Below are 21,603 nucleotides of genomic sequence, written 5' to 3' on the forward strand. Positions count from 1 at the left end.
CCGTTCCTTCAAAATTCCATTACAGCTGTGTAACACATGCTTAGCTACTTATTTCATTAAAATCTGGTTTTTATATGTTGGTTGTACCAATCCTTCCAGACATGTCTGATGAATCTTTATTAGCTACATCAACTTCCTGGGCAATAATTACTTCTTTATTACTTCTTTATTATTTTCTTCTTAACAGCAGTTTAGTGCTTAGAAAGAAGTGAGTAATGGAAAAGAATATTACTGTTGTATGTATGATAAATTCAAAGCATCTATTTTCTTTTAAAAGATGCAGCAGTTGTAGTACTCTAAGAGATTTATTCCTTTCTGTGCAAGCTCCTTTACAGGAGGTTAAACTTGTCTTGGAAGCAAAGTAATTTCCCCTAAATTTTTTGGGCTGCCAAATTATAATGGGAGAGCTTTCAGGAATCTTTCTTCTTAGGCATAAACTATTTGTCCAGTAAAGTCAACAGCAGCCGAGGAGAATGGACTGAGGTCCACACCTCTGGGCACATCAGTGTTATTGCAGCAGGAACCTGACTGGAGTCTAATTGGACCAAAGACTTAATGCCATGAAGGAGTTGGAAGGCTTGGGACCTGTCTACAGGGAAAACTCAGCAGGGGTGAGAACCGAAACTGGAGAGCTAAGACAGAACGAAGGATTAGAGGCTGACCAAGGGGAGCAAATGTTGACTGTAGAGAAAAGACTAAGAAAGAAGAGGGTGTAAGGGAAAATTATTTCCAGAAAGAGGTAAGCTATTTCAGAATTCAGAATTTATTAGCAGTGCTTTCTTCTGAAACACTTACTGGCAATATTTAGTGCTTACCTACATATGCATTAAGGATTTTTGCAACAAAGGTGAGTCCTACCAGAGCTGTAGCTGCAGTTCACCAAAGGCAAGACCTAGTGCTTTGGAACAGCAGCAGCTTGGGATCCTTCCTAAAATGGTGAGCCAGCAAGGGCACACTCAGCAGTGCTATTTCTAGTTGGCCAAATATCTTCTCAGCAGACTCAGAACCTTCAACAAAGTAGGAGAGCTCATGAGATATTTAAGGGACAAACCTCTCAATGTCAAGGGAAATTCTGCTGTGTGAAATTCCCAGATGATATAGAAATTGTAGGTCAATAAATTGTTTAAAAGGCATTCTGGCTAGTGGATGGAACTCTAGAAATACAGATATGCATGACCTCCAAGGTCTCTTGGAAGAGAAGTACTGGTTATCAAAAGTACAAATAAAAAACTCAAAATGTAGTAAAATGGCAGAATTCACATGGGGCACGTAAAGTTATTTCATCCTTCTTGTGTATGGCTGATATTTTAGTTACATGATTGTGCCCTCTATTTTCTGTGGTCTCCAGCATCCCATTGGTCATGACATAGATGGTGGTCGTTGAAGGGTCATTCAGTTTCTTGCTTCCTGTTTGCATAATTATGTTGAGATCATGGAATCATAGAAAGGCTTGAGTTGGAAGGGACCTTAAAGGTCATCTAGTTCCAGCCCCCCCTCCCTGCAGGGGTACCTTTCACTAGAACAGGTTGTTCAGAGCCTCATCCAACCTGGCCTTAAACACTTCCAGGGATGAGGCATCCACAACTTCTCTGGGCAATAAGTTCTAGTGCTCCTCACAGCAAAGAATTTCTTCCTCGTATCTTACCTAAACTTACTCTACTTCAGTTTCTGTTAAAGAAAGTTAATAAAATTAGCTACTATTTTTTTTAGAACCTCCTGAGCATGTATGAGCAGCTATTTACTTCACAAAATTTGTGCAAGTTTTAATGGGTAAAGCAAAAGGCATGCCCTAATATGAAGATCACCTCTTTTCTCACATCAACTCCTCTCTTTAATGCATGAGAACAATGAACTTTTCAAAGTCATTTGAGGGTTTAAACATGAAAAAGCAATGTATTTTACTTAATCTCATCCTCGGAAAGAGATTAATTACTTTGGAAAAAAAATAATTGCTTTGTTCTGAGGCATTTGTTCAGTATGGAAGATGTCAGCTTGAATGGTTTAACTTAGAAGGAATGAACAAAGCATTTACATAGAAATGGAAGGTCAAGCTGACACTGATCTGTAAAGAGCAAATAATTTCTATGGAAGTGCATAGTCCAGCAGCAAGCTCAGAAGCAGAGCTTCAGCTCACCCAACATTTCGCAGATGCTGAAAAAGAGCACAGTTGCAGTATCTATCTGAACCTAATTACTGTCCCATTGTACTGCTGCAAAGAGTCCTAAAGTGCCAATTCAATTTTCTGTTATTGGCAGTGATAAAGTCATACGAGTTGTTCCTGAGAGCGACAGGGAAACACAGATCCTGAGGGCTGCGTTCAACAGGCTTAAGGTGAGTTTCATTATTTTCATCTTCTTTTTCTGATCTTTTTTGAAGACTGTAGTGGGTTAACAAACTTACCTTTCATTTGGCACTTCAAATTATTTTATTATCTGGAAAGCAGTCTTTGCCCAATAAATTCCTAATTTACCAATAAAATAGCATATGAATTAGATTCATCATGCCTGACAAATTTAACAACACTTATTGCCTTAAAGTAATGGAGGTGCCACACTTGTAAATTTGCTTTCTTTGCTCTTCCACTTCTTGCTAGCATACATAGTTGCTTCATTATCTGCCCAATGGTGTTATTTAAAACACTGAGAAATTTAAAGTTGTGAACAAACAGAGGAATATGAAAAAGGAAGTGGCTTCAGTTTGAGAATCTCTCTGGCAGAATAACCTTCTAGTAGCAGTTGAGATAGTGTTTATGATACTCACTAGAAAGCTAAAATCTTTCTTCCCTGGCTTTCCCTGCAAATATAAATGAAAAGCAGCAGTGCCACTGCAGCAGGGCAGCACAGGAGCACTCTGCATCATGCTGCTTTGCTGGCACAGCTTGTGAAGGCAGAGGCAGTCTTTCCACAGCAGTCTGGCCCACTGTCTCAGAGGATGGGCAGCACCTGTAAGCCAGGTCTATGGTCTGAAAAAAAGAACTGTACCATGAGCATGCACTGCCCCCAAGCACTATGGGAAAGGGATAAGCCTCATTAATAGTCAACAAAACACAGCCTAACTAGAGCAGAATCAGGGAAGTAACAACTTGATCACTGTTAAGTACCACAGTGTTTGGAGCATGTGCAAAAGCTTTGGGCTGCTCACTGCCTTCAACTCCAGCAAACTATTAGGCAGTCTGTGGTGTAATTCTGTCTCTATTGTTGAAATCTTACATAAATGATTGTGTTCTCTGTGACAAAAAAATGAAGGTGCATCTAATTTTCTAGTCCAATAGTTAACATCTGTGATATAAGTAAATCAAATCTCTGTCTGCATACCAAATAAAACAAAACAGAACGAAGATGTTAGAAGAGGTCTTACACCCTCCTGAAAAACATTCCATCTTTCAATTATGACAAAGCTTTCTTGCTACTTTTTTTTAAAGAAAGAGGACTGAGCTACCTTAGGTACCTTAGCCCAGGAGAGGGCTTACTGCTGTGAATACTCCAGCAGTCAAGACATTGACACCTCACTAGTCTTAAGTAAGAAAGCTGAGGCTGTCTCCATCACATCTGCATTTCTTAATGCTATGTTTGGTTGGTTTCCCATTAAAGATGCTATATTTTGTAACCCCCGTTCTCAAGACATCCAGCCTGTGCACGTGTTGCAGGAAAAATTTCAATGTTCAACAGAGGCCGTGTCATGATGCCATGGATTACCACACTTCGCACTGTAATGCCCAACTCTCCTAAAGAATATTGTCTTATGTTTGTTACTGCACTGCTTATTAAGGACCTGACCCTCACTGTGAATGCTACTGTAACACACCAAAAAGGATACTTGTTTTACTCCCAATTAGGAAAAAAACCTAACCATAAAACCAAGCAATACATGTGGAAGCTGGGTTTTGCATTAATTTCTCCCCCCTGGATGTTGGAACATAAAGAGGGAGCACATGTGTTTTTTCCTTTCTCCTCATATTGTAAACCCTGCAAAGCAAAAGGGTTACTCACCTTCCTGTAACTGTTTCTCATTACAGAGCTCCCTTAGGCTCCCAGAAAGAAATCTCTTCACTCAATTCCATCAAAGTGGGAGCAGTAGAAACTTGAATAAATAATTGCATGCTGTAGCTCTGAGAGCAGGATAATAAAATTTTGGCAAACTGCATCAGAATCTGACTAGTTAATTAGAGAATGATTGATTCTGATGAGAAACTAAGCTGAGGAGGTTGAAATGAAGACTGAAAAAAGAGAAAGTATCGTGTCACCCAGTTTCATGAAGACAGGCTGGGTTTGGCTGCGTGTCAGGTCTTAGGGCTTTTCCATCTGCAGCTGCTTCACTGCCCATCTGCATGGGGTGGAAGAGACACCTCAGTGGATAACAAGTAACAGATATGTTTAACATTAAATTATCATATTTTGTCCCCTGTCCCGGTTTGAAATAAAAATCTCAAGTTATTCCCTCATGAAGAAGTCGATCAATAATGACACTCTTCAGAAGTGCCCAGTCCTTACAATACCAGCAAAAGTCAGTAGTGGCTGCAAGTCATCAGCCCCTCTGGAGAACCACGTATTTAGAGTTGTGCAATTTTTAAGTCTCCAAGTCAAGTTTCCCCTGTCCTTCTCCCTGCCCCCCACCCCCCAGACTTCCAGAGCTGAAATTCAATGGACAGTGGATTTATGCTCTGTTTTTTAAATATGACCCTTTAAGCACGATGTTGATTATGTGCTCAGGAGGAAATGGAAGACAGTGCACAAAAAAAAACCCCTCTGTAGTGCAAAATAAGCTGCAAACAAACCCCAGATATAGTCCTGCTGCCATCTTAACACAGTATGCCTGACAAACAACAGGAATATGAGCAGGAGTGTCAACAGACGTACAAATTGCTGTAATTACAAAGACTGCATTTCAGATTTTTTCATTTTTTGAGTCAGAAAACCAGAACTGGTTTGAGACATCTCCTTTGAATCTATTTTGGTTTGAGCAGTAAATGAATAGCAACCTGTTACATTACTCACACATTCTGTCCCTCAAGGGGGAAATCAAGATGGAACCAGGATCCTTTTGAGACAGTTTGGTTATGTTACTCAGTGTTGTGCAAAACTCAGTTTTCAACCTGAGTTATGATATGGCCTGATAGTATTCTCTACCATTGTCAGTATTATAACAAGAAAAGTCAATAAAAATAAAACTTATATCACTTCTGTTGTTAAATTGAGAAGAGTACATGCACTTGGGTTTCAATTCAGACATGTTTCTCTACCCTGGAAAACTGGTCTACTAGAGATGAGGTATATTTCAGAGGACCAAAAGTTACACTCTCTAGGGATGTCAGGATTAGTCCCCGTTAGTCAAGCAGGAATTGCAGTGCAAAAGTCATTTGGGGAGCCCAGTTTACCCCTGGTGTCATCCATGCACAACATAACTATTTTGAATAAATTCCCTGGACAGTGCAAGCACAGAGTAGATTCTGCAAAAATGGATTGTATGTTTGGTGCAGAATTTCCGTGCATAGAACAGACAGTGGTAATAGGGCAAAGGGAAGATAATCCCTCCTGTCACAGGCTTCCTCCTCACCGGGTCTGGTGGAGGGAGGTTTTCTAAAGACTTGGGGTGTTTTGTGTTCATTCCAGCCATTTCCTTCTGCCCTTAAACTTACACTTGTAAGGCAGAGTGACTTAGCTTTTTCTTCTGACCTACCTCTCATAATCCAAAGAATTATAAGAAAAACTCCTCTCTGTTCAGTTCAAATGACCCTATCCTTCTGAAAGGTGTTATCACAAAGAAGCTTGAAAAAATGATCCTGATGATCCTACTGCAAAGGCAATGTATTTTGGTGTCAGACAGAGAATAAAGCAAATGCAAAGATACCCCTCCTTATTGCCTACTGATTTGGACAAAGAGAAAAGAACCAAGAAGAAAATAAATGGGCAGCGGAAAGAACAGCAATGTATTGTTTCCCTCATTTTGTTTTATATGCCAGTTTCTTAATTATTGTCCTTACCACTGATCTTCTTGAGTAGATTTTGTCATTTACAGTCTACTCTAGCTGTTTTCTTTAGAAAGAAACACCAGGGCAGTGGGGAAGTAAGTGGTGAGAGCTCTGCCTTTTGCCATGCTGAAGCCAATGCCACAGAGGTCAGCAAGGTCCATCCCTTTTGGGAAAAGCACCAGACATAAAAGGAATACTTTCCTGAATGTGCATTTACAGAAACCTACACTGAGTCATCCTTGAAAGATCATCTTGGAATTGTCTCTATGTCTTGATGTATTTGAAGTCTCTTAGAGTATGTCCCCAGTGATTAACTTGGGCGGTGGCAGCCGAGCTAAAACATAACAGCAAAACTCATGTAAGAGTTTGAAGGACTACTTAGGGGTTTTCATCCACATGGAAACCTCTTGATCTCAAACAGGACTGCTCTTCTACCAATACCTGAGCTATAAGGTTAATTCACACACTATTACAGAAGGTGTAATCTCTAAGAACTTTATAAACCTAGTATCTGGAGCTCCTTAGGAGGGATATTTGCCCCCCTTTTTTTAAGGGAAAAGTCCATATAATACTTGGTGTAAATAATCCCTGAATTCTACCTGAAGTGTCTAGGCTCTGTACAGTATGAATGCCGTTGCCTATACTGAGTGAATAATGGATAATGAATGTTTCATTCCACACATTTCACTTTTGTTCCTGAATTGCCCAGTGGCAAATCACATTAGTCATAATCACTTGCTGAGTAATTTCCACAAATTAGTTTTGGTCTGTAGCTCCATTGCCCACAGTCCTTTGTTATTAATCATTTTTATAAACTGATTCCTTCACAGGCTGGTTTTGTTAACTTTTAGGTGACAGAATATTGCTTTTTTTCCCCTGTTGGGGTGGACATAGCATGTAGATCTGCACTGCCAGTAAAAATAGCCAGCCCTACAGATTAAAACTTTTCTGCAGTAAGTTCTGTAAAATTGCCTGAATGTGCATGTATTTAACCAATAAACTCAGCTACAGTAAAGAAGAAATATAGAAGGTAAATATACTGAGTCAGATCAGCTGCATTCCAGCCTCAAAGCAGCAGGAGGGGGGTCTGGCCCTGACCACTCTCGTCTCAGCCAGGCTGAGCAGAGTTCCCTGTGCCTCCCCACCAGCCCCCCACTCTAGGACTACATCTCTCCAGAGCAAGTTCTCAGGAAACTCTTGTGCACCATGCACTGCTGTGTATGCAACTGTTTCTTAGGGCAATATGTGTGTGAGGTCAGAAGAAATGAGGCAGGTGGGGAACAGAGTCATGCTCTTTTTTGAGGCTGGGTTTCACTAAGTGACAGACGTAGTAGCAGCTGACAGATGCCATCAGTATGTATACAGCAGTATCTCTTGTCTCCAGCAAGTTCCTCCATTTTTCTTTCAGTTTCCATGGGGAAGAAAAATAAGACCCTGGTAACTGTCCTACCAGCAGCACCACCCCACACCCTTAGACACTTTTGGCACAGACCTTGTGCCAAAGCCCACCGGGGTAGATGCAACAGGGAGTATGACAGGGATAAATGATGGTGGAGCTCCTCCTCTGACTTTCATGTAAGATGATAGTATGCAAGTATACTATACATGCATGACAAGTATATTGCATAGCAGTGCTGAGGAACATTTTCGTATGGTTGTGATGGACTAAAATGCAGCAAATTCTTTGACAGTTCAAGTGAAAATTTTTTATTTTTTAAATATTTCTTTATTGCTCATGGAATTATTTATTTTTCTAGCTATAGATCTGTCTATAGACAGTATATACTGTCCAGCTTTTAGACTGGCTGCTGCTGTAATGCCATCACAGGTGCCAGTCTTAAATTTTAGATTTTCTGTTGCAGTCCTTTGCTCTTATAAATAATTTCTCTTTTTAGAGATATGGTAAAAAATTTTAATCCTGACTTAGTGTTTAAGACCAGAAATATCTTTTTGCAGGTACACCATTCCACACTAATCATTTGCAAATTATTACAGTAATCAATAAATCAAAAAGAAATACTTAGGATGATAGTACCACAGTGACATGAATATTACTGCCCACACTCTGTCCCCCAAGACTCCTCTTGTCCATCTGCTGTCCCTCTGTTTTGTACACCTCTCCAATGACTGGCTATTTTCTCCTGCTCTTTCTTGTTCAGAAGACAATTTGAGGAGCCTGTTGCTGATTTATGAGCCCTTTCATGGTTTTAATTCTGTTGGACCTGACTGACAGAAACAAATGTCACATTCCCAAGTGCTTTGCAAAGAAACGGGGATTTTCGTGGGTCCTCAGACCCAGCAGATTCTGTTTATCTGCTCTGGAATTTTCCTTTGTAAGGGTTATTTTTGAAGCAGCACTTCCTTTGAGCCTTGACTGATAACTTCTACTCCATCGGTGGTCTACAAGCACTTTTTATCACATAACGTCTGACTGGGATCAGGACTGTTTGTATAGGTAGCAAAGAAGCCACTGCTCTGTGAACATTCCTGGCATAATAGAGTTAGATCACTCATTCTTCAGCAGTTTTTATAAAAGAAATTCCTGGGCACAGCCAGGCACTTCTTCAGCTTTGGGAGAAGCCAGCCTAGCAGGCCTTGAAGCCAGAACTCCATTCCCTTTTGTTTGTTTTCTAGTCCTTACAGCAGCTGCTTATCCATTGTAATCCCTGAATTGATCCTGTCATTGCAGTTCAGGGAATCAGAAAAAATGTCTCATAGGGGAAAAGGATCACTTGGCTATAAATCTGATAGTTTACACCTCCATAGGAAAATGTGATAAAAAGCCTTCAGAGGACAAAAGCCCATCTGAAAATGCAGTAAGAAAGTCTGTAAGCCCAAGTGGAGCTATTCTTATTTGCAGAAGGAAAGAACTAGCTCAGCAGCCAAGGCTGCATGCATTTTACTTTGCACCTACAGCAAATATATCTATATAGCCAGATGCTTTAGTTTTCAGTCTAAATTTTACCCTAGCTCATGGTTAGGGTTCCATTCAGATATTAGCATATTTCAGATACACAAGGAACATCAGGTGACAACAGAGGGTATTCATAGATATATCAAAATACATGTTTGGAAACCACTTGCCAGGATCAGAAGGAAAATGTTGTTGCAGAAAATCTTTAGTGGGAAAATACAAGATAGAACAGCATAACCCAGGTAGTAAGAGTATTGCTCTCACAAGGTGCAGAAAGCATGGACTTTCTGAGATGGAAGGAATCTGCTTCCTCTGAGGAAGTCTGAGCCTGAGCTCAACAAAGTCATCAGCACAGCCTCAGTGGGAGTAGAATCAGATCCAGGGCTTACTATTCCATTTCCATGCAGTGCAGCAGCAACTGCAATTTGAACCAAGCTATAAATAGTTTAATAATAAACAGAAGAAGGGTTTGGCCTTTTTTTTTTTTTTTAATGAGTCTGTTAAAGACTTTTTCACATCTTTAAAATATACTTAGCCCAGTGGCATCTGTACTTCTAAGAACAGATATTCAGTTACCATAAAATTGAGTACAAGTTTTATCTCAGTGACTCTCTTGAGGAATAGCCGACAGGTTCTTTTCAGTGTAGAGCCCTGTGTAAAATTATACCAGTGCAAATAGAATGGGAAGACCATTACTTCGTTATAGTTCCACAAAGATCCGCAAAACTCAAAACTTCAAGCTGTGTGTTGTTCATATTCTGTTCCTGTCAGTGTTATGGTTGCTGCAATCCCATGAATCGTTCCCCATTTATTGGCACAATTACTCTTACCAGCCTCGCTGAAAAGCAAATAAATACTGAAAAGTTAGAGCCAGTAAAATGTCTAGTGCACTCAGTCAGAAAGCTAAATTACTTTGCACTAGGACTGCATTGTAAGTCCTTTTAGAAAGCAAGGGAATTCCACATTGGATTTCCACTGGATAATTTTGCAGCACATAAAGGGCAGCTGAAGCAGATTGGCAGTTAGGACTGCCAATTAAGTTCCTTAATTGTCAGAAGCAAGTGAGAATGAAATCAGTCCTGGTCCTGAGATGTTTGCAAGGCTGAAGACATTAGAGATTAGCAGTTCTGCTCTTTCCAGGTGAACCACAGCGCTGCTGTAGTTATGCAACAGTGTCAGAGTGAACAAGAGTCATTCTTCCTTGCTTCTTTCTCTTCAGATGTACCAACAGAGGTCTAAAATTCTGTTGCACACTGTACATGTGCATGCGAGGGGTGTTTGTACATACGTGTAAGTAACTGTGTTGCCCATGTATTATGTGATAAAACCTCGGGCAGTCAGACCCCTGACAACACCAATAAGACTAAAGTGGTTTCTACTTCTACACTCTGCCTTCTACTATTGGATTTCTAATTGAAGACATATCTAGTAACTTTCAGCACTGCTAAGGGTGTTTATGTGTCTATACATGAGCATATGGATGTAAATGGGAAACCCACGTTTCCTGAAAGAGCCCGCGAGCAAACAGTACCCCTGCTTTCATTACTGACTGCACATTCCCTTTTACAAGAGGGTCAGAAATGCCAAGCCATTTCTACTGACAGCATCATAACAATAGTTATATTCTGAACTTTACAGTTGACAGCATTTCTCAAAGAAATCCATTCATAGTGATGTTAAGGACAAGTCCAGCTTTGGCACATGTATTGCTGGATACAACTCAGTAGGAATAAAAACTGCAATTGCTAGGTAATAAAACATATAACAAAATTTCTGTCTTCATGGCGAATAACACAGATAAATCATAAACTGTTTTCTCCAGATACTAAATGTAAGTTATGACAAAGTTATTCCAGTTATTTTCGTGACAAGCATCAATCATTTGATTGATTCATAATTGCCGATCTGATGAGAGCACTAAGCATCTTCCTTTCAGGTTAAATGGAAGAAGAAATGAAACATCTGCTTATGAAAAGGTAATGAGGGACAACTGGAAGCTACTGCCCAAGAAAATGGCTTTAATTACAAAGGCTGGACTAAGCCCCATGGTCTAAAGAAGATGGGGATTTATTTTTATTATTACTTGAATTTAAAAAAAAAAGACTGTGAGATTTATGCAGCCATGAGAGTGTTTGTGGGGAAAAGCAGGGAGACTTTTCTTCCCAGGCTTCCTTTCCATGGCATGGAATGAGCAGGAGGAAAAATGAACTAGTGAATTAAAAACTCCCTGTTCTGTTTTCTGTCTAGGCAGAGCAAAAGAGTTTTCTGTACACCATTTGTGATATGTAGGATTATACTAACAAAATGTTTGTATTCTTGGAAAATTATTTGCATAATTTTAACTTTGGAAGAAATTCTGAATTCTATTAGTTCAGCACCCAAATCTGTTTAAAATATTTGTCCCTTTGCCTTGTCCTGACTTTTCATCACTGTACTGATCAAAACCTAGAGACATGACTAGTGAGTTCAGTGTTGCTGTACCTTGGAAGGTGTCCAGGTAAGAGCTGATAGATTTATTTGAGCTGTCTTTAACACCTCAGTTTAAAGGAAAATTGCCTGCAAAGAAACCTGGCTTTCCTAAGCACAAATTGAACCACAGGGACTTTTATGGGACAAGTGAGGTTGAAAAAAGAAGAACAGGCAGTTTAAAAAGACTACTTATTATGTAGTCACAATTAATAAACTCTCACACTTTCTTTGTTAAATAAAGAAATAATGTGTTTAAATGTTTTGGAAAAAGAGACCAGTCTCTATGCTCTTACATACCATTTTTTCCTCATAGAAAGCAAGTCAGGATGCCCATGCTTCCAGTGATATTCTGGGAAAGAGCATTCACTGGGCATCTGGGGAGCCACCACTGTCCCTGAGAACAGGCACTCATGGCCACATTGAGTGACAGGTGCTTAGTAATTGGTCTCCTGGTCCCAACTCTGAACATGTTGAAAGACAGGAAAAGATGTGCAAATAAGAGTGTTCTGCAAAGGAGATGAGAATATTTAGGTTTGCAGACATGCTCTAAAGCATATTTCTTTTCCTCTAGCCTCAAGATACCAGATGAATTTTGAGGTTCAAATATTTGGCTGTATGCTCCGGGAGTTTTGTAGGATTTCTGCATCTCTTTGTTTTGTAGCTGGAGAATCTTCCTCCCACCTAGCAAATCCTACCACCCATACAGCAAACAGATATCTTTTGGCACTGACTGGTACTCCATAATACTGTATAAAGGCTCGTGTGTAGTGTGTGGGGGTAACAACACCCTGTCTCAGAGAGTGAAGAGGATAGGACAGTCATTACTTTCACTGCCACTCACTAGCCAGCAGAGCCCAGCATGGAAATCCAAGGCATATTTGAGAGAGGAATGATGTTGAAATAAGAGTGATAATTTCAATAAGACTCTCAGTATCTGTGGGAGATGCAGTGATAAAGTCTCCTGAAGATGACAGTGAGTAGAGGATAGTTGGACTTGCTCAGTCCAAACATGCTTGCTCTGAAATCCATCTTCTGTTTGTCAGTTTCCATGTACTTGTCACACCAAGGACAAGCTGACAGCTGCAATATAAATAAGATGTCTGTTGGAGAAACATGTTGCTTTTTATATGCTTTATTAGGCAAAATCCAGCCAGTGATTGAAGTGTTGTTCTGGACAGCACAGGTAACATCTCCCAGAGGAGCACTGACTGCTTCGTTTACATTGCAAAGGATGAGAAGTGGGAGTCAAAGGAAGCCAAACTACCCAAACAGGGAATTGGGATGAAGCAGAATGATTTGCATTCTAAATATAGGATTTTTTTGTCTCACTTCCAGGACAATGCCAGGAGTGAAATATTGCAGTTTCACTGAAAGAGTGTAGTGGCAATATGCCACTGATTTCATTAGTTAAAAGAAGATTGCTTCTGCTTTTGATATTCACTTGTAGCCAGTAATGTGAGGAACAATTAGAATACCTCAGAAATTAAAAAGTCTGGTGATGTTATAGCTAATAGTGTGAATATTTGTTGGTTTATCTCCTCCATGGTAATGGAGAGTTTCACCAGAATAAATCCTGAGTAACTGTCAAGAACAAAGACAAGTTTCAGGTGTATATCAGTTGTGATTAGTTGGGGTTTTTTCTTCTATTGCAATTCTGTGTGCTTAGATATTGCAGTTGGCCAGGAGACACTTCACTTCAGTTGCTCTTAGCTTGTATGTAACAATATGTTGTTATTTTTATAAAGATGGCTCTGGCTGAGCTCGTTGATAGACTGTTACTCTAAGAAAAACACATTTACCCTTTCTGATGTATATTTTTTGGAATAAATCTTAAAAGTCAAATACACATTTCTAATTAAACATGTGTGAAATTAACCATGTTGAGTTAGGGGGGAATTTCACTGGGTGCCTGTAATTTATCAAAATACAAAAGACAGATAAACTAAAAAACATAAGGTGTTAGCACAGTGAGACAATCTTTATTTGTAAGCAGCATTTATCACCACTTAATTCACGACTTTCGTTTCTACTGGCCATCTGTCATAGCTGCTGTCAGCTTCACAAGCCTCGTGAACTTTGCCAGTCCTGGTGTTAGACTTCAAAAGATGCTGCACCCACCCACCACTATGACTTGGATGCCGATACCATATTGTGGCAGCTTGAAACAAAGAGTGGCTTTGGCAGGAACAAGAAGAGGCTGGCCCTGTGTTTCAATTCTGCTCCTTCCAAAGTAGCAGGCATTTAATTGGATTAACTGGGTTGAGGTCACTCTTGTTTAAAGAGGTAACACCAGATTCAGCATTAGATGCCCTCTTAGTAATCAGAATATTTTTACCCAGGGCCATTTGAGAAATGTTGAGAACTAAACCCCTGTTGCAAGATTGTACTCCTCTCACAAATGAGGTCCATAGCAAGACCAGGTAAATGCATTTGATGTTTCCCAAATAGCTTCTATGGCATAAAAGAAGTGAGGACCTTTTAAGGTATAGATTATAAAAATCTTTTTAGATACCTGGAAAGCAGTGGACGCTCATGAGCTGTATCAACGGCTTCGTAAGTGCAGCCTGGCACAGCTGATTGCAATAAACTTCAAAAGACATTTATCAAGTATCAAACCTTTAAAAATTCTCTTTAAGAAATGTGTGAACATGTACTCCATATCAGTTTCCTTCCTTGTATTCAGCTCACAAACGTATTTTTAAGGCCTGTGGATCTTGGCATGCCTCTTTGTCATGTTGATACAGAGATTGCTCCTAAAACTCCCATTTATAATCTCCTATGAACATCCAGAAGCTCTGGAAAGAGTTTTGTTGACTTGTGTTCTTTCCACTGTCCTCACACTGGTTGAGGAGGAACTGTGCTCGTGTTGAAGAGTGCAAGTACAGTATTTTACTACAGGGTGCAGAACACTGAGTTTCAAATCCTTCTTTGCAAATTTTCTTGCTTTCTTGAAAATTCATGTTCTGGGCTAAATTTTCCAAATTTATCTCAGATTTGGCAACAAAAGGAAGTAAAAATGGACAAGAAACATCCCTTAGGTATGAGCAGATACAGATAGCACAATAATAATAGTGGCATTGTTCAGTAGCTATCATTTTTTACAAGATTGAAATAATCTGATTATCTTAATCCTGTTATTTTGACATTTAATATAAAGTTATTGTGTATTCATGGTCTTGGTGACCTGTTACTGACCTCTGATCTGCTTATTATCAAGAATAAAACTTGAGTACGTTTTACAAACAACACTGGTATATGCTATGCTTCCTATATCTCTTTAGCATTTTTTGGCTGCCCTAATGAGCAGAGAAAATGCCTTGCAAAATTAAAAAAGACTCATGGACTCCATAGGAGCTAATACATTGGGAATGTATAATAGTCTGAGGAGGTGCATGAAGCTGGAACTAGCTTTTGTTTTGAGCTGTTTGAGGAGGCATGTTCTGAAGACTGTTCTCTGTTCCCACTGGCAAATCTCCCAGGGCAGTTGTGGTGAGCTGGGCACAGTGAATCCTCAAAATCTGCTCCATTAGCACAGATGCTGAGCTGGACCAGCCGATGCAGTTTTATTGTCTCTACCAAGCCTAGAGGGTTTGCCTACCTACCTTCAAGCATGCTGTCTCCTGGACTTCCCCACCTCCACTGAATGCATGTGAATTACAGGTTGGTTCCTGCACTACAGGTGGACTTGTGGCAGCCCAGCAGCCCCTTCCACATCGTCGAAGGTACAGTCGCTGACGTGCGAGTACCGCAGAACACGAGCCGGAGCCTGCTGCCCTACCTCCAGCAAGCAAACATCCAGTACACGTAAGCCCATGCTTCACTTCCCATGCCTCGCTCCAGAGGCCTGGCCTTCGGAGCAGGTCTGCATCTACCACGCCAAGTGCTCTCAAAAATGCGTTCCACATCACAGCAGTTAGGCTGGCAGACAGCTAGGCATTGCCAAGAAAACAACCACTTTAATGGCAGAGCAGACCATCTCCCACAGGCAGGCAGCTTTAATTAAATGTCCTCCTTTGGAGTCAAGCTGAAATGTTTTCAATATATGTGAAATCACATCTGTTAAGAGAGGGTTGGTAATTACTAATTCTGTAGCCTGCTTTGCCTCTTTGTTTAGTAGGAGCAAGGTTTATTTACAAGCAAGCTGCAAATGCAGAGGCAAAACTTCTTCATCAGTTATACAGGAACATGCTACTTCTTTATTCTCCATTCCTAGCGACCAATGCAAGTCATACAGTACAAATGCACACTTAAGTTCACAAACCATTTATAGTGCTCCTTAAAAAAATTCAAGACAATTTTGGAGTATAGTTATCCTTTCATATTTATCCATATGATATACTGGACAAGAGAAATGATCGTGTCATTAAAGCTTTTTCAATGACATGCCTAAGCATCTGAATAATCAACTGATGAGTTATTTGAATTCTCAAAAATTTGCTGAGTAAAGACCTATATGAAGTTATTTATACTTTTTCCTCCGCACATCATCTCAGAATGGTGTAAATCATACTGTAGATGTATTTATGTATACATATGTATAGTACTCATCACAATCCCATTTTAATTATAACAGTGGTCTCTTCTTAATTTGTTGTTCTAAAAATACAGAAACAAATATAAGGCAATTAAGTACACAAGCTCCATAGCTGCAGTTCAGAGTAACTTTCATGTGGGTTCAGCACTGCTTCGGCTTTGTTTATGTTTAAAACTGAGATGGGGATTTCTGTAATTGTTTTCCTGTGCTTATAAAAAAATGTTCCCTAATTACTGTGACCCAGCAGTTGTATTCATGTCTACTGCTGTTCCTGCTCACAGTAATCACCTTTAATGATATCTGTTATAAACACTCTCTGTACTTGAAGACCTCTGCTTGGGTTGCAGAGCCATGTGCCAGGGCAAGAACTGCCAGAGCAAAGGGTCTCTGCAGTTTACCCCAAAAAACATGCTAGGATAACAGTGCATTAATCTTCCACAGGGAAAATCTGACTTTTGGCACAAAAGTTGTGTGCACTTAGAAGGAAATTGGGCAGCATTTTACCAGGTCCATACTTGTCCTTTGCTCTCCCTCTTCATCTCCCTGCTGCGCATTTTGGATGGTCCCAGCCATCAGAAGCAAAACCCTGCAAAGCCTCAACAATCATGTGCTTGTCCTGACAAGCCTCCTGAGATCTGTAACTCCACAAGACCTAGGAGGATTCACCATGAGAGCAACAACATCCATAATCAGGGAGAAGCAGGAGCAGGCTGGCCAAGCACAGTCATGCCCACAGGGTGGGGACCACAGCCCTGAGCTGAAGTGCAGCTCCACAAGCCAGGATTTTGTACAACTCCTTTTCAGATTACTGTTTTTCACAATTTTTAAAATTATTTTTTTCCACACACTGCAATGGAGTTAAATTTCTACATCTCTTTTGGAACTGGAAAATCTGAGGCAAACGCCAGGTAAAATTTCAGCTCAATACAGTGATGCTTACCTAAATTATGACATATTTACAAAGGCAGGAAGCATTTAAGCATCCCTAATAATGACCAGCACTTGCCTTTAAAACAGGCTTATTTCTCTTAGGATTTGACTTCATGACAAGATGGCCATGGAAACAAGCCAGGCATCAGATAAACTCTCTGCACCCAGTTGCCTTGGTTGTAAGTTTTCTGGCAAAGAAGCCACTTACGTTGCACTCAGACCTAAGGGACTTAAGAGCCTTTGTGTTATAAGCACACACAGTAGACAGTCATTTAAGAATAAAGAAAGATTATCAAATCCCATTTAGAGTACAGATGCGTAAGTTAACAGAGTGAGCTTGATCCTGATAGGTGCTTATACGAATCAGAATTCTGCAAAGCAGTCCAGTATTTTTTTTAAATATTAGATGCCCTAATGACTTGAATAAAATCACTCCTTTGATCAGCTTTACAGTACTGCTCTTACAGTACATACAACACCTTGCAAGTCAAGACTATAATCCTTTAGTTTGCTTAATGAATGTTGCTGATGTAGAACAATGTAATTCCTAATTATACAACTACTTCACTAATGCTTTGGAGGATGAGAATAACCTTTACCTTGATTCTGTATGTAGAGAGGCCTATTACCTTTGAGGCATCTGCTGCACAGCTGAGTTACGAGGAGAGTAAATGCCATTTCTTTCCATCTTTTTCCAACCACAGCAGCTAATGCCTATAAAAATTTCGAAGGTTGAATGTGACTGTCATTTTCTGGGAATGGTGAATTAGTGGCGTGGTGATTACACATTGCCATGCTTTAGGAGAAGGGAGCATTACAAGGATGACTCTCGGTTTTACAGTAATGTTGTTACAGATATCCATGACAATATTCCCTGCTCCTGCTACTGTCTGATGGGATGGATGGATGCCTCAACTTCCTTATTATAGTTATTTTCAGATGTTTTCTGTATTATAATTTAATATTCTTTTTTCTTTTTTGCCATAAAACAGGAAAGTTTTCAGCTTACATAGCCCTCTCTGCATTTTGCTCTTAATGCAAAGAACCTCTCACTTTTTATGCAAGTATATTTAATTTTCACTTCATATTTTTCATATTTTTCCTGAGTTATTTTAACAAAACTGGCAAACAACTACAGCAGAGTAGATAAGGTAAACAACAAAGCACACTTCAGATTTTTTTGTTTCCTGTTTTAACGTGTTTCAGACAGAACGATAATGCTGCCAAGTTCTTAATTTTTTGTTTTGCCTCTACAACTTGTAGCTATATGTAACATTGCATTCCACTCCCAGGAGAAAGTATGTCCATGTTTTTCTAAGCTTAAAAAGATTTTCCAAGTGGTTTGAAATCAGTTTTCAAAGATCCATGATCACATAGTATACCTGGATTATAAAAGAAGACAGCAAATGTTGCTCCTTAAAAAATTAAAGTGGGTGCTTCTTCACATTGGCTACATTATTTACATCATTCTGTTTTAGTCACTTAACTAGCTTATTGTGTTTTTGAAGGCACTGTTACATTTCAAAGCAGCTGGAGTATTTATTTGGCAGCTTATATTCAAGTGAGCCTGAAGCACTCTATTGTCAAAATGTAACAGATGAAGTAAAGTCAGGATGGTTTAAATTCTGCTATATTTCCTCTAAACATGATTGTTATTCTGATTTAGCTTGTGTGTTCTACTAGTTTTTCAGTAATACTGCTATCTTTTTTTACCTAGGATTCTCATATCAGACCTACAGCAAGCAATAGAAAACCAGACTGGAGTGAGGTCCCATAGGAATCGAAGGTCCCTCTCTGGGTATAACTACGAAGTGTACCACTCCCTGGAAGAGGTGCATTAAAATCCATATTGTTCCTCTTATCTACTACAATGTTGTATTTAATAAGGCTAAGATTTCATTCTCTCTACAAGTTCTGGTTACCTGTTCATCTTCAGAAATGTTCTAAGTCCTGCTTCTTCAAAAATAGGCACTTCCTTGAAAAAAAAAAGTATATTTAATATTTGTATTCAAGGCTCATCTTTACATGTAACTATCTTTCAGAGCACCTGAGTTTTTATTTTAAAAAGTAGGTCTTTTACTCTGGTGGAATAAGAGATTTCAGTGAGTGATTGGTCACACTAAGTCATTTAATTAAGCAATATGAGTAAATGCTTAGGTATTTGCACGGGAGGTACAAATACTTAAAAACACCTAGGTACAAACTCATGTATAAGGAATACTATCCTGGATTATGGCTGGGTAAACAATTTCTGTTGATTTTACTGTGCTCACATACACAATTTCAGTCTGCACCAAATCAAAGTCACTGGGTTGAGCATGCAGAGTGCTGCACCACAAGAAGATCTGGTGCCTGTGAAACAAATATTGCAGGTAGCATTGAGACATGCATGTCAATCTGTTTGTCATTGTGTTCTGGCAGGCAGAATCAGGGACTCTCTTTCTTCATTCCATTAATATTTAGTGGCAATGGTGGATTAGCCACGTCCCCCTATTTTCAATGGACAGCTTATGCATTCCAGTAATACCCAACAATTAAATGGAAAAAAAAACCCATGTGAAGGCTGCATCCAGCCTCTGGCAATAGAGCTATGAGAGCCAAATAATGCTTAAAGTGTGAAAACAAAAACAAACAAGACAAAAATAAAAACTACAGGAAAATCAAAAAGTAGAGAGAGGACTGAGAGCTGAGAAAAATAAATATATTACAGTTTCTTCCCAGGAAATGCAAAGACTGAAAAAATGATTTTATTTCTGTATTTGCAGATTGAGGAGTGGATGCATTATCTGAATAGAACTTATTCAGATCTTGTTCACATGTTCTCTGTTGGAAAATCCTATGAAGGGAGACCACTGTATGTACTCAAGGTAAAGATTAAACAGTCATTAATGAGACTAAAATCTGGAATCAGGGACAGACCCTGTTATTTATGTTACAGCACATACACCAGAGACACAGCTTAACAGTGTTTCCTAAGGATGAGTTGCTTAAATCTAAGTATCTCTCTGAATGTCATCTTTAATGAAAAAAAGGGAAAAGAAAGCTGGAAAACTAATAGCCAAATCCTATTTACCTGGTTTGAATATGCATGGAGAAAGATAACAGGACAAGTTCAATTAGCAGGATTTGGATTTAAGGGGATTGCAAAGCTTTTTTTTTATAGACAACTAGGAGAGCAGTTATGCTGGAGAGGGACCCCAGAGGACTCTGGAGCCCTTCTCAGCATGTGCCACATGCGCCTTTTCTTTAGCTAGTGACAAAATTTCAGGGCTGTGTGCTCTCGACTCACATGATTAGGACCACAAATTAGAGTGTGTCGGTAAGATGCAAAAAATCTTTCAATGTATTTTCTTTCCATCTCCTGTTGAAAAGTTCTGAAAATTTGATTCTTTATGAGGCTATTCACATAGTGTCATTGTTCCTCACCCTACTCCATGTGATATTCATTCCTCGTAAAAGAGGAACTGACAGATCTCACTTTTCCTACAGTTTTTTTCCATAGGTCAGCCTCATTATCTTGGCACACCTGCCTAACATTATCTTGGCCATACCTTTTAAAACAATAAATTTGCGTTCCTTTATATGAGGAAATTCAAAATGGTTTCGTCTCTCTCATATTCTATTATTTTCTCATTATTGTGTTTTCACTAATGTGATGAGATCCATTGGTATTTTGTGAATACTCACACTTCAAGTTAGGTAAAAGATCACGGCCCTACAAGAAAGCTGTCTGGATAGACTGTGGGATTCATGCAAGAGAGTGGATTGGCCCTGCCTTCTGCCAGTGGTTTGTGAAAGAAGTAAGTGTGCAAAATTTACAGTCATACAGTTCCTTCTGTTAAATAAACTTTGCATTTTTTCTGTAGCAGTTCTAACACACTACTAATATGGAAAATAACTAGCTATTATACCTCTCTTTTTAAAAATAGTTTGTGGAATACTTAAGTGCTTAATAAACAAAGCTGTGAATGACAGCCAGACACAGCTAGGCACAGGAAAAAATATGCCAGACACATACTGGCAGAGGTATGAAGTAGGATTTTATTCCAAGACCTAAAAATGTGAAGATTGTGATTCTGGTAACGGCGCAGGTAAATCAGTGCCAGTGTGTACTGCTTCAGATCAGTTCAGCAGCATCTTTGCTTTAAGGACTTAGTTTAAAAGAGACATTTCTCTTTTGTGTCATTCCATAGGAATAGGAAGCTAAAGTCACAGAATAATGCAATAGAATCACAGAATTGTTTGGGTTTGAAAAGACCTTAAAGATCATCAAGTCCAGCAGTTAACCTAACACTGCCAAGTCCACCACTGAGTTATCACCCCAAGTACCACATCTACACATCTTTTAAATACCTCCAGGGATGGTGACAAGCATTTAACTGGGCAGCCTTCTCCAATGTTTGACAACCCTGTCAGTGAAGAAATTTTTCCCAGTATCCAAGCTAAGCCTCCCCTGACTCAACTTGAGGCCATTTCCTCTTGTCATATCACTTGTTACTTGAGAGAAGAGGCTGACTCCCACCTAGCTACAGCCTCCTCTCCGGTAGTTGTAGAGAGCAGTAAGGGTCCTCCTGAGCTTTCTTTTCTCTAAAGACCCTCAGATCCCTCAGCTGCTCCTCATCACATTTGTGCTCCAGACCTTCACCAGCTTCTTTGCCCTTCTCTGGACTCACTCCAGCACCTCAATGTCACTCTTGCAGTGAGGGCCCAAAACTGAACACAGGATTCAAGGTGAGGCCTCACCAGTGCTGAGCACAGGGAGGCAATCACTGCCCTGGTCCTGCTGAC

At 39.6% G+C, this 21,603-nt stretch overlaps 1 protein-coding gene across 1 annotated transcript in view; it reads left to right on the forward strand.

Moving 5' to 3' along the window:
* Positions 1-560: 560 nt before the first annotated feature.
* CPA6 (carboxypeptidase A6) overlaps positions 561-21,603 on the forward strand; it is a 45,503-nt gene continuing 24,460 nt past the window's right edge. Inside the window, exons 1-6 of the mRNA XM_017731143.1 lie at positions 561-712; positions 2,256-2,331; positions 15,031-15,155; positions 18,533-18,647; positions 19,581-19,682; positions 20,511-20,615. Coding sequence (XP_017586632.1) covers positions 561-712; positions 2,256-2,331; positions 15,031-15,155; positions 18,533-18,647; positions 19,581-19,682; positions 20,511-20,615 — 675 coding nt within the window. The remainder of the gene's footprint in view (positions 713-2,255; positions 2,332-15,030; positions 15,156-18,532; positions 18,648-19,580; positions 19,683-20,510; positions 20,616-21,603) is intronic.

This window comes from Corvus brachyrhynchos, unplaced genomic scaffold (assembly GCF_000691975.1).
Source record: "Corvus brachyrhynchos isolate BGI_N302 unplaced genomic scaffold, ASM69197v1 scaffold961, whole genome shotgun sequence".
Lineage (NCBI taxonomy): Eukaryota > Metazoa > Chordata > Aves > Passeriformes > Corvidae > Corvus > Corvus brachyrhynchos.